The sequence below is a fragment of the Leptodactylus fuscus genome, chromosome 2 (genome assembly GCF_031893055.1).
Source record: "Leptodactylus fuscus isolate aLepFus1 chromosome 2, aLepFus1.hap2, whole genome shotgun sequence".
NCBI lineage: Eukaryota > Metazoa > Chordata > Amphibia > Anura > Leptodactylidae > Leptodactylus > Leptodactylus fuscus.
The window spans coordinates 104613006-104626576 of NC_134266.1; the positions used below are offsets into that span (position 1 = coordinate 104613006).

Sequence of the window (13571 nt, forward strand, 5' to 3'; positions counted from 1 at the left end):
TAGTGGAAACAAGCAAATGTCATATTTCTGCACTTTATATTTAGTTATATTATAGTTGAGCAATGATGAATATTATTTTTATTTGCAGATATTGATGAGTGCCGTGTAAATAATGGAGGCTGTGATCAAAACTGCCGTAACTCTGTAGGCAGCTTTGAATGTGGTTGTAAAAAGGGCTATAAATTGCTCATTAATGAAAGAGGATGTCAAGGTAAGTTTTTCTATACTATAATGTTTTAAAGGGATTATCTAATTTTTGAAAACCCTTTCTCAAATGTTAGGATTATTAATGCTAATAAATGAGCATGCTATTTTCTAAACCCATGAGGTGTAACCTTTTAGCTTTATAGATTATATTTTCATATCAAGATGCTTACACTTTTTTTTTTTTTTAAGTAGGCCTGCGATGTTATAACACTTCTCTGCTTTATCTCATACAGACATTGACGAGTGTTCCTTTGATAGAACATGTGACCATATTTGTGTCAACTCTCCTGGCAGCTTTCACTGTTTGTGTCATAAGGGCTATGCACTATATGGGATCACACACTGTGGAGGTGCAAATTATTACTGTATTTACTTTTTAAGCATTGTAATTTTGAAATACTGATTTATATTTATTTATATTTATATTTTAGAGAGTAAACTGGTAAATGTAAAAAAAACACTCTTGGTTGAATGTTTGAAAAACATTGGGATGATTTATTAAGACTGTTGTTTTTCATAACAATCTTGATATCCCATGTACTGTTAAATCATGTGCACAGTTAGCCACATCCTCTAGGTGTCTATGTGCTTTGTCTGAAATTTACACCAGATTTTTTTCAAAACCTTGTATACTTATAATAAGTCTGTTGGCGCTGATGGTCTCACCCCATCACACTACCTGGTGATAAATAAGGACAGCATAAAAACACAGGTTGCAATGAATGTTGTTGTGAATAGGGTTGAAAAAATTGCAACACTCTGGCTCCTGGTAGGAAGATAATAAATCTCTCCTAATGTATTGGTTATTTGTCTGTAATTATGTTAGAATTTTGACAACAGGGAATTGGTCAACATAGTTCCTAATTAATTTCTAAAAGTAAGAAGTTCTTATGTTGTAATTCTTTAGATATTGATGAATGCAGCATAAACAAAGGTGGATGCAAATTTGGTTGTACCAATTTTCCAGGAGGCTTTGAGTGTACTTGTCCTGTTGGCTTTAAACTACATTGGAACAAGAAAGATTGTATAGGTAAGTGACATGTACAGACAGTGGATACCTACTTTACAAAGAATTGTGCAACATACTATATAGGTATTGAAATGCATAATGATTATGTAGAGCTGATATATTTACCATTTAGAGTTGATAAGATGTACAACACCAGGACCACCATCTCGTGCTTCCTTGGCTTGCAATCGCAATGGAAAGAAGGATACCTGCTCTCTCACGTGTAGTTCAAAGACTGTGCTACTGCCAGGTAACTCCTAAGACTCTTAACCCCTACAGGATACAGGGTACTTTGAACTTTAATTTTTGGCAACTTTTTTCATATTTTCCTTTCCGCACATACTGGCTCCACGACGCACCTGATTTTAACCTCCCCATTCTACACTCAACCACACTAGAATGGAGTGGGTTAAATCAGGAGCTGCCTGGTATACCATGGATTCAGTAGGTGTCACTGGCTCCGTTGACTTAAAATGACATGTGCTACTCATTTTACTGCAGTTCAAAAAACATGCAGACCAGAGATTTTCAATTTAATGTGCTCTAGTATCCAGGTGACATTCATAATAACGTGTGTTGCTCATTGCTGCAATTAAAACTCGCATGTAGTTTTTCAGTAAAAAGTACTGCATAAACCCACCCTCAAAATGTGCTACTTATTATTGAAGTTGAAAAAAAAGCATTGAGTTACTGAAAAAGCACCACCTGAACTCAACCTAAGGCTGTGCCCCCATGTGGTTTAAACGCCATGGTTTGGCAGAAACGCCACAGAAAAAAAAAGTGTTTTAAAGTCACAGCAAAGTCGATGGAATTCTAATGAAACCCATCCCCACTTTGCAGAAAAACACGCAGAGCGAACACTCTGAATTTCCAAAACTTTTGCGATTTTGGAAATTGCAGCTTGTCAATTATACCAATGGAACCACCAGCGGTTTTCCTGTAGGTATAATTGAAGCAGAATGCCTGCATAGGAAACATCTAGAAAAGCACTGAGTGAACAACCGTGATGCGTTGCCACCGTGGTTTTTCCTGCAACACTTTTTTGCTGCGGGATGCTTCATAGGACATTAGCATAAATCTTTTATACACTGGAGTAGTATAATGAAGGCTGGCATTTTTTTACGCCAGTTTTAATAACCTATTAGTTGGTAGAGGGTGCACCACATTTATAATCAGGTTTCAACCCTCCTCATAAATGAGATTCAGCTTCTGCCAGGCCATATTACTACAGATTTCTGGTGTAAATAATAAACATTTGTTGGCTCTGATGAACCTAACCCCTGTATGCCCCCACTATGCCCTCTCTGCCTATGTATTCAGCTCATCATACCAACAGCCGACCGGGACCGCGGGACAGGACACCGAAATCGTGAGTGTCCCGCGGAAATCGGTACGGTTGGGAGGTATGCATAAACTATTAAGTAAAAGATGAATTTACTTATTGTTATCTCTTTTCTAATTGCATTTTATGTTTTGCACAGATTCTGACAGTAGTTTCATGTTCAGTTGTGGAACGCCAGCAGTGAAACCTGGTGTCAGTTCGAAGCAGAACACAAGTCTGCATTGTATTGGTAAATTTATGAAAATATCATGTTTTTGTCAGCTTTCTTATCTGCCACAAGATATCTATCTATCTATCTATCTATCTATCTATCTATCTATCTATCTATCTATCTATACACAAGGTATGTTGGTAGAGATGTGAACCTGAAAGAACCCATCACAGGGTGATTTGCAAATAGTAATTTGTGGCAGAGGCGGGAGTGACCCTTATCAAAGTACACAGTTACATACACTGCTCAAAGAAATAAACGGAACACTCAGATAACACATCCTAGATCTGAATGAATGAAATATTCTCATTGAATGCTTTGTTCTGTACAAAGTTGAATGTGATGACAACAAAATCACACAAAAATCATCAACTGAGACCAAATTTATTAACCATTGGAGGCCTGCATTTGGAGGCCCCCCCCATGACTCTGTCACATCTGGAGACACAGCTACATCCTTCAGCATGACCAGTTTGGCAGTGGGTCAGTAATGGTGTGGGGTGGCATTTCTTTGGAGGGCCGCACAGTCCTCCATGTGCTCGCCAGAGGTAGCCTGACTGCCATTAGGTACCGACATGAGATCTTCAGACTCCTTGTGAGACCATCTGCTGGTGCAGTTGGCCCTGGGTTCCTCCTAATGCAGGGCAATGCCAAACCTCATGTGGCTGGAGTGTGTCAGAAGTTCCTGCAAGATGAAGGCATTGAAGCTATGGACTGGCCCGCCCATTCCCCAGACCTGAATCTGATTGAGCACATCTGGGACATCATGTCTCACTCCATCCACCAATGTCACGTTGCACCACAGACTGTCCAAGAGTTGAAGAAACACAAAAAAAATTTGGTATCCAGCACTTAGTAATGTTCTTGATTTAAAACATAACTTTTAATTCAAAATCCAGATTGTCCATAAAAACTTCTACAAGACATCGAGCAGACATAAAAAATACAGAGACATACCAGACTGGACGACACTAACACGACATACCGACCAGCTGACGCATTTCGGGGAGAGCCCCTTAGTCATAGCGATAGCAGGCCAAGTGATCAAATGAGTTTATATACCCCTCACGGATGTAACACATCCATAATTGAAGCGTAACCAAAACACCTGGTCTAAGTTAAAATTAGCGTCACTAAACAAATTCTACAAAGTGGACATCAATACATAAAACACATGAATACATAAATAAACACTGAAAACATTGGGCATATCCTTTAACCCCTTGCCGCCAATGGCACTTTTTGACTTCCTGACCAAGCTCGATTTTTCAAAACTGACATGTGTCACTTTATGTGGCAATAACTTTGGAACGCTTTAACTTACCAAAGTGATTTTAAGATTTTTTTTTTCGTAACACATTGTGCTTCATGTTAGTAGTAAATTTTGGTTGGTATGTTTTGTGTTTAATTATGAAAAAATAGGAAATTTGGTGGAAATTTTGAAAAATATGCATTTTATAAAGTTTGAAATGATGTGCATTGCATACAGATAGTCAGACCGCCACAATTATATCATAAATCTCATGTCCCAGATCTCTGCTTTATGTCAGCATCAAACTTTAGGTGCCCTTTTAATTTTTACGGACATTATAAGGTTTACAAGTGAAACAACAATATTCAAAATTTTCAAGAAATTTCCAAAACCCATTTTTTAAGGGACTAATCCAGTTATGAAGGGGTTTTGAAAGACCCTTGTATTAAACCCCCCCCCCATAAATCACCCCATTTTCAAAACTGCACCCCTTAAATAAGCCAAAACAACATATACCTATTATTTTAACCCTATAAGTGCTTAGCAGGAATTAATACAAATTGGAGGTGAAATTTTCAAATTTGATTTTATTTCACTAATATTTTCGTTTAGCCCTAGAATTTGCACATTCACAAGGGGTTAAAGGAGAAAACGCAACCCACAATTTGTTAGGCAAGTTCTCCCGACTACCACAGTACCCCACTTGTGGGTGTAAACTAATATATGGACGCACAGCGAGACGCAGAAGGGAAGGCGCGCCAAAGAGCTTTTAGAGGGCAAATCTGGCTGTGATCAGTTTCAGGAACCATGTCGCATTTACAAAGCCCTTGAGGTGTCAAAACAGTGGAAACCTCTAGAAAGTGACCCCATTTTGAAAACCGCACCCCTCAAAGAATTTATCAAGTGATGTAGTGAGCATTAGTAACCCCGAAGTGAATATGTAAGCTGTGCGGAGTAAATTGGGTACACCAAATCCCATTCTATTTTCCCACTAGCTCCTATGACATGGATGGGGAAGAGGGGCATTCTGGGGGATCAGCGCTGGTGTATTATCTCTCATAAGCTCTAAATATGGGGTTCCCCCGAAAACGCTCGCACAACTTATACATTTCCTTCTAGTCGCAGCCACTTATGTCCTAATAATTTGGTGACTTTTGGGGTTTTTGTCTTCATATTGTACAAGCTAGATTTTTATTTTTATCTTCTGGCAATGTGGCCATATGAGGGCTTGGTGTTTGCGGTATTAGATGTGCTTCTCAATGCCACCATTTTGGGGTCTGTAACTTATTGACTACATTTTATTAACTCTTTCTGGGTGGGACGTAAAAGGAAACATCAATTCTGGCATTGCTTTTTAGCATTTATTTTTTTTCCCGCACAGCGTACAGCATGTACATGTAACATGTTACCTTTATTCTGCGGGTCAGTATGGTTACGGCGATACCTCATTTATATTATTTTTTAATGCGTTGCTATTTATGCAGAATAAAATTCAATTTAGGGGAAAAAAATTAATTATTTATACATCGCCATCTTCTGAAAGGCATAATGTTTTTATTTTTCGCTAGACAGAGCTGTTTGAGGGCTTATTTTTTGCGGGAAGACCTCTTCTTTTTATTGGTACCATTTTGGTTTTCATCTGACTATTTGATTACTTTTTATTGAACATTTTGTAAGGGAAAGGTGGTGAATAATCATTATTTTGTGTGGTTTTCTACGGGGTTTTTTACGCCGTTCGGGTTAAATAATGTTTTATTTTATTGTTCAGGTTATTACAGACGTGGCGATACCAAATATGTAATGTTTTTTTCTTTTTTTCTTTATTTTACATAATAAAACATTTTATATGGGAAAATGGGATTTTGGGGGCTTTATTTATTTCTAATTTATTTTAAACGTATTTAAACTTTTTTATTTTTACTTTTTTCTAACTTTTTTTTTCTGTCCCCATGGGGGATTGAAGCAGTGATCGGCTGATCACCGCTTCACTACATATACGCTGCAATACACGTGTTACACGTGTATTGCAGTGTATAGGAAGCTGTCAGCCTGTGTAGACGCACAGGCTGACAGCTTCCTTTTTAGGCAGGATCAACCAGGTAGTGAAGGGAGTAGTGATGGGGCAGACCCAGGGTCACTGATCAGACCCCGGGTTGCCCCCTACGAACACCGGCACCCCCCGAAACCGGCGCGGGGGGTGCCGATCGGCACCATTTTGAAATGTTGACCGCCGGCATATCAGGGGTTAACATCCGCGATCGGACCCGGTTCCGACCACGGGTGTTACGGGGCATTGTCAGCCGTAACATACGGCTGTCACCCGCAGCGCATGGTGGCACACAGGTTCTGTGTGCGCACCATGCAGCCGCAGTAATAGTACGGCGGTTTGCGGGAAGCCATTCCCGGCAGCGCCGTACTATTACGGCGCATGTCGGGAAGGGGTTAATATCTGTAAAATGTAACAATATGTATAGAAAAAGGAATGCTTCACAAGAATGTAAACTAGAGTCCCAGGATAAAGATTTATCAATAGGGTTGAGACGATCTTGACTTTTCAGGATCGATTTTAAAATCCAATTTCCGATCATTTTTCATTCGAACCCGATCTCGATCCCAATTCCGATCCCAATGCAAGTCAATGGGATTTTTTTATTAATCGGAGATCGGATTTTAAAAGCAATCCTATTCACTATACAGCATGGAATCTAACAATTCAACGCTTTCATTGTTAGAATCCACGCTGTGTAGTGAATCACTAAGTAGCCAGAGGATTTTTTTTAATCCTCTGGCTACTTAGTCCCCCCTGGTGTCCACTTACCTGCAGAGATGGCTGCTCCAGTGTTCTTCTTCGCCTCGCTGGCGCTCCACACTGCTCTTCTTGCTGCCCCCTGCCTCCCAGGTTAGGAGAGTGTGGGTGGGTTAGGAGAGTGTGGGTGGGTACTGGGAGGGGAGACGTCACGTCTCCCCTCCCTGTACCCGCCCACACTCTCCTAAGCCACAAGCCCCACCTTCCTAGCTCCTTAAACACTAACCTGGGAGGCGGGGCAGCGAGGTGAGAAGAGCAGCGGAGAGCGGCAGCGAGGCGAAGAAGAACACCGGAACTGGAGCAGCCATCTCTGGAGGTAAGTAGCTACTAGAAATGTTACTTTAGTCTCCCATTAGAATGAATGGAGGCAGACGGCGTGCAGGGGGTTAAGGCTGTGTCCCGGCTGCTTCCATTCATTCCTATGGAACAGCAGCGGAGCCTTCACACTGAGTATACACTATATACTCAGTGAAAGCTAAGCAAAGCATTGTGGGAAATACTACCGATCTCGATCTCACCTAAAAAGATCATGTTCGGAATTCCGATCGTGATCGGGAAATTTTCGCGACCCCAAATAAAATCCAAAGCAAAAGGAATTCAAAGATATTATTACTATATCCCTCTCTGCACATAGCCAGAAATCCCATCTACAAAGTCACGGCGTCACATGATTGGAAATAATGACCGCGTGATGTAGCGTAGTTTTTTCATAGTTCGGTCCTTACCCGGAGGACGGTATCCGTGCACTCCTGGTGAGGATTGGGCTGTGGATTATCTGTGTGTGCATACATTGTCCAGGAGTTGGCAGATGCTTTAGTCCAGGTCTGGAAGGAGATCCCTCAGGAGACCATTCACAACCTCATCAGGAGCACGCCCAGGCATTGAAGGGAGGTCATAAAGGCACGTGGAGGCCACACACACTGCTGAGCCTCACTTTGACATGTTTTAAGGACATTACACCAAAGATGGATCAGCCTGTAGTGTGTTTGTCCACTTTAATTTTGGGGGTGACTCCAAATCCAGGCCTCCATTGGTTAATAAATTTGATTTCCATTGATGATTTTTGTGTGATTTTTGTTGTCATCACATTCAACTTTGTACAGAACAAAGTATTCAATGAGAATATTTCGGAAATATATGGAAATTTTAAAAAAATACACTATTTTCAAAATGTGAAATTCTCTGCTTTTCAGACACACAGTTAAACCACCCAAATCCATTCATAAATATTATGAACCACATCTCTGCTTCATCTTATTTTAATCTTTAATTTATTTAGGACGTTAGGAGACTTTCCAGACATACAAGAAAATTTCCCAAAACTATTTGTTAGGGACCAGTTCAATTCTCAAGGGAATAAAGCCTGAAGGCCTATATATTATAAACCCCAATAAATCACCCCATTCTCAAAGCTGCTCCTCAAATAATTCAAAACCGCATTTGAGAAGTTTGTTAACCCTTTATGCATTTCACAGAATTTAACATAATATGGAGGTGAAATGTAGACATTTAATTTTTTTTTTTTTTCAATAGCATGTTTATTCAGCCCTAAAATTTACACACTGGGGGTTAGTTAAAAGAAGAAAATGCCTTACCCCACATATGGATGTAAACTGCTGTTGGGGAACACAGCAGTGCACCAAAGAGAAAGGGTCAGTTCACATGTGCAGCGCCCGCACGGGTTTTGACACAGAGACAGACGCGGCGAGACACGTCTCTCTTTGGTCAAAACCCGCCTGCCGCGACCATCGCGGTCGCAGCTTTCCCCTCCAATGTCGGCTCAAATGAATGAACCGACATAGGAGGGTGCTGCCGCTAGGCGGAAGCCACGGCCCAGCGCGCCGCGGCTTCCGCCTGAAGAAAGGACATGTCGCTTCTTTTCTCCACTAGCAGCAGCCCGCTGCTAGCGGGAAAAGAAGCCCAGCGGTCTGCATAGACCACCATTGTAAAGGGGCGGATTTTGAAGCGAAATCCGCTGTCAAAATCCGCCCCTTTGTTCACGTGTGAACGAGTCCTTAGTATTTTAAAATAATTTTTTGCTGAAATAGTTTTCAGGTGCCATGTCTCATTTGCCCCTGAGTTACCATTACAATGAAGACAACCAAAAGTGACCACATTTTGGAAAATACACTCCTAATACACATCAAGGGGTATAGTATGCATTTTAAACCTACAGATTTTTCATGGATTTCATTACCATTGAGATGTGAAAATGAAAAATTCCTTTATATCTAATAAAGCCTCAAATTTTTCATTTTCACAAGGGGTTAAAGGAGAGAAAGCACCCCACAGTTCCTTACGCAACTTCTCTTGAACTTGTACTTGTAAACTGATGTATGGCAGGGCTCAGAAAGGAAGCACTATAAGCTTTTGGAGGTCAGATTTTGCCGGAATAATTTTCGGGTACTATTTTGGAAACTACAACCCTCATATCATTCATCCAGGGGTATTATTAGCATTTTGAGCCTAAGAGTAGTCCCAAAAATTAATGTACAAAGTGAAATTTTTATGACCATGTTGTGCCCACTTTGAGTGATCAAAGACAAGCACTCTTATAATTTTCAAGTGGGTTATCCCAGGTACAAAATTTTGTTTGAGTATAGATTTAGAGGGACTGGTTTCTGGATACCACCTTGCTTTTGCAATGCCATGGAATTCCCCAAGACATGACCCATTTTGTAAGTACCATTTTATGGTATAAACATGACATAATGTCCAAAAACCAACAATCTAGATCTGTAAACCAAAAGCCACATGGTGGTTCTTCACATCATCGCCCTACTGTGTGCCCAAACAGCAGTTAATGCACATATGTATGACACTGTTGTACCCAGGATAACATGGGGGGTTCAGGGGGTTGGACCCGATGGCCCTTGAGGTCCCTTCCAACTCTACCATAAGAATAAGAACATGTTAAACAATGTCATATGTGGGTATAACTAATGTTTGGACACACAGAAGTGAAGGAGTGCTATTTGGTTTTTGGAGCACAGTTTGGTTTTTGGACATCATGCTGCTTTTGAAGAGCCCCTGAATTGGCAGTATTGGGGAATCCATCGACATGTGGCAACTCCAAATATGGCAACTACAATTTTATTTTTATTTTTTTTTGCAAAGTATAGGATTTTTTAAGGAGTTTAAATATTAAATAAAAAAAAAAAAAAAAAGAAATTTGGTATTGCTGTAATCATACTGATCCATAGAATACAGGTGATATGTTATTTTGGTTGCACAGTGAACCTTGTAAAGACAAAGCCCATACACTCCAATTCTGACCCATTCTGAATTCCCAGTACTTCGTACAAATGAAAGGAATGAAATCATACCACATGAGGTACAATTTGTCCTACAAAACCTAAGCCACATATTCAGTGAATTGAAAAATAAAAAAGTTAGGTCTTTTGAAATGGGGAGCCAAAAGCGAAAATTTTTAAATCTGTAGCCAGGAAGGGGTTAATATTTTGGAGTGCTAAAACTCATTATGTTATGAAAGCATACCAAGTCATTCCCACTGTAGAAGTACTCTAATCATTGTATCCAATGGCTTTTCTTATATGAATAATTAATATTAGGCTTTGGACAACCCCTTTAACATTATGCTTAGCTTCTCGCAGCTACTTTCTTTCAGGTCTTTAAGGGAAGCAGATTTTTTAGGAAAGCTACAGCATTTGTAATGTTCCATTAAAACAGGGAACATTTATGCCTAATTAATTATATGTGTGTGTTTTAGTAGCCCTAATGCTGTGTTTTTTGTTACTTTTTGATGATCAGAGACAACGGTGCCACCCGTTAAACAGAAAGCATCCTTCAAACTTAAGGAGTCCAGATGTGGCCTGCGAGTGCGTGGCAGATCAGCAAGAGGGGAGGAAAACAAAAGACATGGAAGTATGAGAAATGGAGAAGGAGAAAAGTGGTAGGAAGAGAGTATGAAAAGGAATGGTGGGAAAAGTAGCAAGAATGAATATTAGAAGAGAAGCATCGTATAAGGGAGGGATGGGGAACCAAAATATGATTATATTTCTCCTTAGCACATTCCTATAAATTATGTCTTCTTCTCAGGTGCACCACCACCATGTTCAGATTGTCAGCTGACCTATATACATTTGAAGTGTGACTCTTCTTGGAAGACTAGAGGTCGCAGCTCACGGTCTGTTCTCAATAAGGAAGTTACAAGGATTTCACTAGAACTTGAAGCAGAAGTCAAAATGGATGAGGCCACAGGTAAATGTCATAGTTACAAGACATAAAAAAATTATGGTACATATATATAAGCAGGAGGACCCGGCTTCGCATGGGTATATTACATTTTATGTTTGTGTAATGGCCCCATTAGAATTGTCCAATTTTGCACTGGTGTATTTTGTATGTGCTTTGTGTGTATGTCCATAAGCGTCATGTGATTATGTGTATCTCATTTTGGATATCAGTGAAAAACCTGTGATCAGTTGTTATGGATACCTGGAGTAAAGCTGTATCTAATCCTTTCCCGTGTAGTACTGTGTTTAGACGCAAGTATCTAATCCTTGTTGGTATGGTACTGTGTGCAGATGCACATATCTAATCCTCCAGAGTGAGGTACTGTGTGCAGATGTGGGTATCTAATCCACCCCTGTGTGGTATTGTGTGAAGAGGTGCGTATCTAATCCTCCGGCAAGTGAAACTGTGTGCAGACGTGCATATCTAATCTTACGACATGTAGTACTGTGTGCAGACGCGCGTATCTAATCCTCTGGCGTGTGGTACTGTGTACTGAGATGCGTATGTAATTCTCTGGCATGGAGTATTGTGTGCAGAGGCAGGTATCTATTCCTGACCCATGTGGTACTGTGTGCAGATGCAGGTATCTAATCCTCTGGCTTGTGTAACTGTAAACAGATGCACATATCTAATCCTCCAGTGTGTGAAACTGTGTGCAGATGCGCGTATCTAATACTACGGCATGTGGTACTGTGTGCAGACGTGCGTTTAAATCCTCTGGCGTGTGGAACTGTGTGCAGATGTGCATATCCAATCCTCTGGCGTGTTGTACTGTGTGCAGATGCGCATAGCTAATCCTCCCCCGTGTGGTACTGTGTGTAGATGCGCATATCTAATCCTCTGGCGGTGGTACTATGTGAAGACATGCATATCTAATTCTATGGCGTGTTGAACTGTGTGCAGATGTGCGTATCTAATCCTCCCCTGTGTGGCATTGTGTGAAGAGGTGCGTATCTAATCCTCCCCCGTGTGGTACCTTGTGCAGACACACGTATCTAATCCTTCAGCGTGTGGAACTGTGTGCAGATGCGTATATCTAACCCTTGGTCATGTGGTAGTGTGTGCAGAAGCACGTATCTAATCCTACCCTGTGTGGTATTGTGTGAAGAGGTAGCTAATCATCCGGCAAGTGAAACTGTGTGCAGACATGCGTATCTAATCTTATGGCATGTGGTACTGTGAGCAGACGCGCGTATCTAATTCTCTGGCATTTGGTATTGTGTGCAGAGGCATGTATCTAATCCTGACCCATGTGGTACTATGTGCAGATGCAGGTATCTAATCCTCACCTATGTAATATTGTGTGCCGTGGCACGTATCTAATCCTCCGGCATGTGGTATTGTGTGGAGAGGCGCATATCTAATTCTCTGGCATGTGATACTGTGTGCAGAAGCACATATCTAATCCTCCCCTGTGTGGTATTATGCGAAGACGCATGTATCTAATCCTTCGGCATGTAGAACTGTGTGCAGACAGACAGAAATTCATTTTTATAATATAGAGAGATATGAAAAAGAGAGAAAGAGAGATTCAAAGTTATCTCTCTATATTATAAAAATGAATTTCTGTCTGTCTGTTCTCTAATGCAAACCAAACGACTGTACCGATCTTCACCAAATTTGGTACAGAGATACTTCAGGTATCCGGGAAGGTTTAAGATGAGACTCCAACTCACTCAGACGTACCGTTGCTGAGATACAGCATTCCAAATACAATGCCCCCCTTAGCCAATACAAACCTGTCACTCATATTCACTCATATTCACTCATATTCCAACTGCAATACACACGGTCACTCCACATGCACAATCCAACACTGATATCTAAACTGAGATACACAGTCCCACACATTAGAGGATTAAATACGCGCTCCTCACACAGTTCCACACACTGAAGGATTAGATACGTGCGTCTGCACACGGTTCCACATGCTGAAGGATTAGATACACACGTCTGCACACAGTAACACACGCCGGGGGATTGGATACGTGCGTCTGCACACAGTACTACATGCCAAAGGATTGGATACATGCATCTGCACACAGTTCCACACACCAGAGCATAAGATATGCACATATGCACACAGTACCACATGCCGTAGTATTAGATACGCGTGTCTGCACACAGTTGTACATGCCATAGGATTAGATACACGCGTCTACACACAGTACCACATGCCGTAGGATTAGATACGCGCATTTACACACAGTTCCACACGCCATAGGATTAGATACGCGCGTCTTCACACAATAACACACAGGGGAGGATTAGATACGTGTGTTTGCACACAGTAACACAAGCCAGAGAATTAGATACACGTCTCAGCACACAGTACTACACGGGGAGGATTAGATACCTGCGTCTGCACACAGTACCACATGCCAGAGGATTAGATACGCACATCTGCATACACTACCACATGCTTAGGATTAGATACGCGCGTGTACACACAGTTCCACATGCCGTAGGATTAGATACGCGCCTCTT

At 41.0% G+C, this 13571-nt stretch overlaps 1 protein-coding gene across 7 annotated transcripts in view; it reads left to right on the forward strand.

Moving 5' to 3' along the window:
• The window catches only part of SCUBE3 (signal peptide, CUB domain and EGF like domain containing 3), a 130903-nt gene that overhangs the window by 75337 nt on the left and 41995 nt on the right, over window positions 1-13571 (forward strand). For all 7 annotated transcript variants that reach the window (XM_075264260.1, XM_075264264.1, XM_075264262.1 and 4 more), the window contains 7 exons: window positions 89-211; window positions 441-557; window positions 1115-1237; window positions 1350-1466; window positions 2698-2787; window positions 10599-10712; window positions 10887-11048. In XM_075264260.1, the coding sequence (XP_075120361.1) occupies window positions 89-211; window positions 441-557; window positions 1115-1237; window positions 1350-1466; window positions 2698-2787; window positions 10599-10712; window positions 10887-11048 (846 nt within the window). The remainder of the gene's footprint in view (window positions 1-88; window positions 212-440; window positions 558-1114; window positions 1238-1349; window positions 1467-2697; window positions 2788-10598; window positions 10713-10886; window positions 11049-13571) is intronic.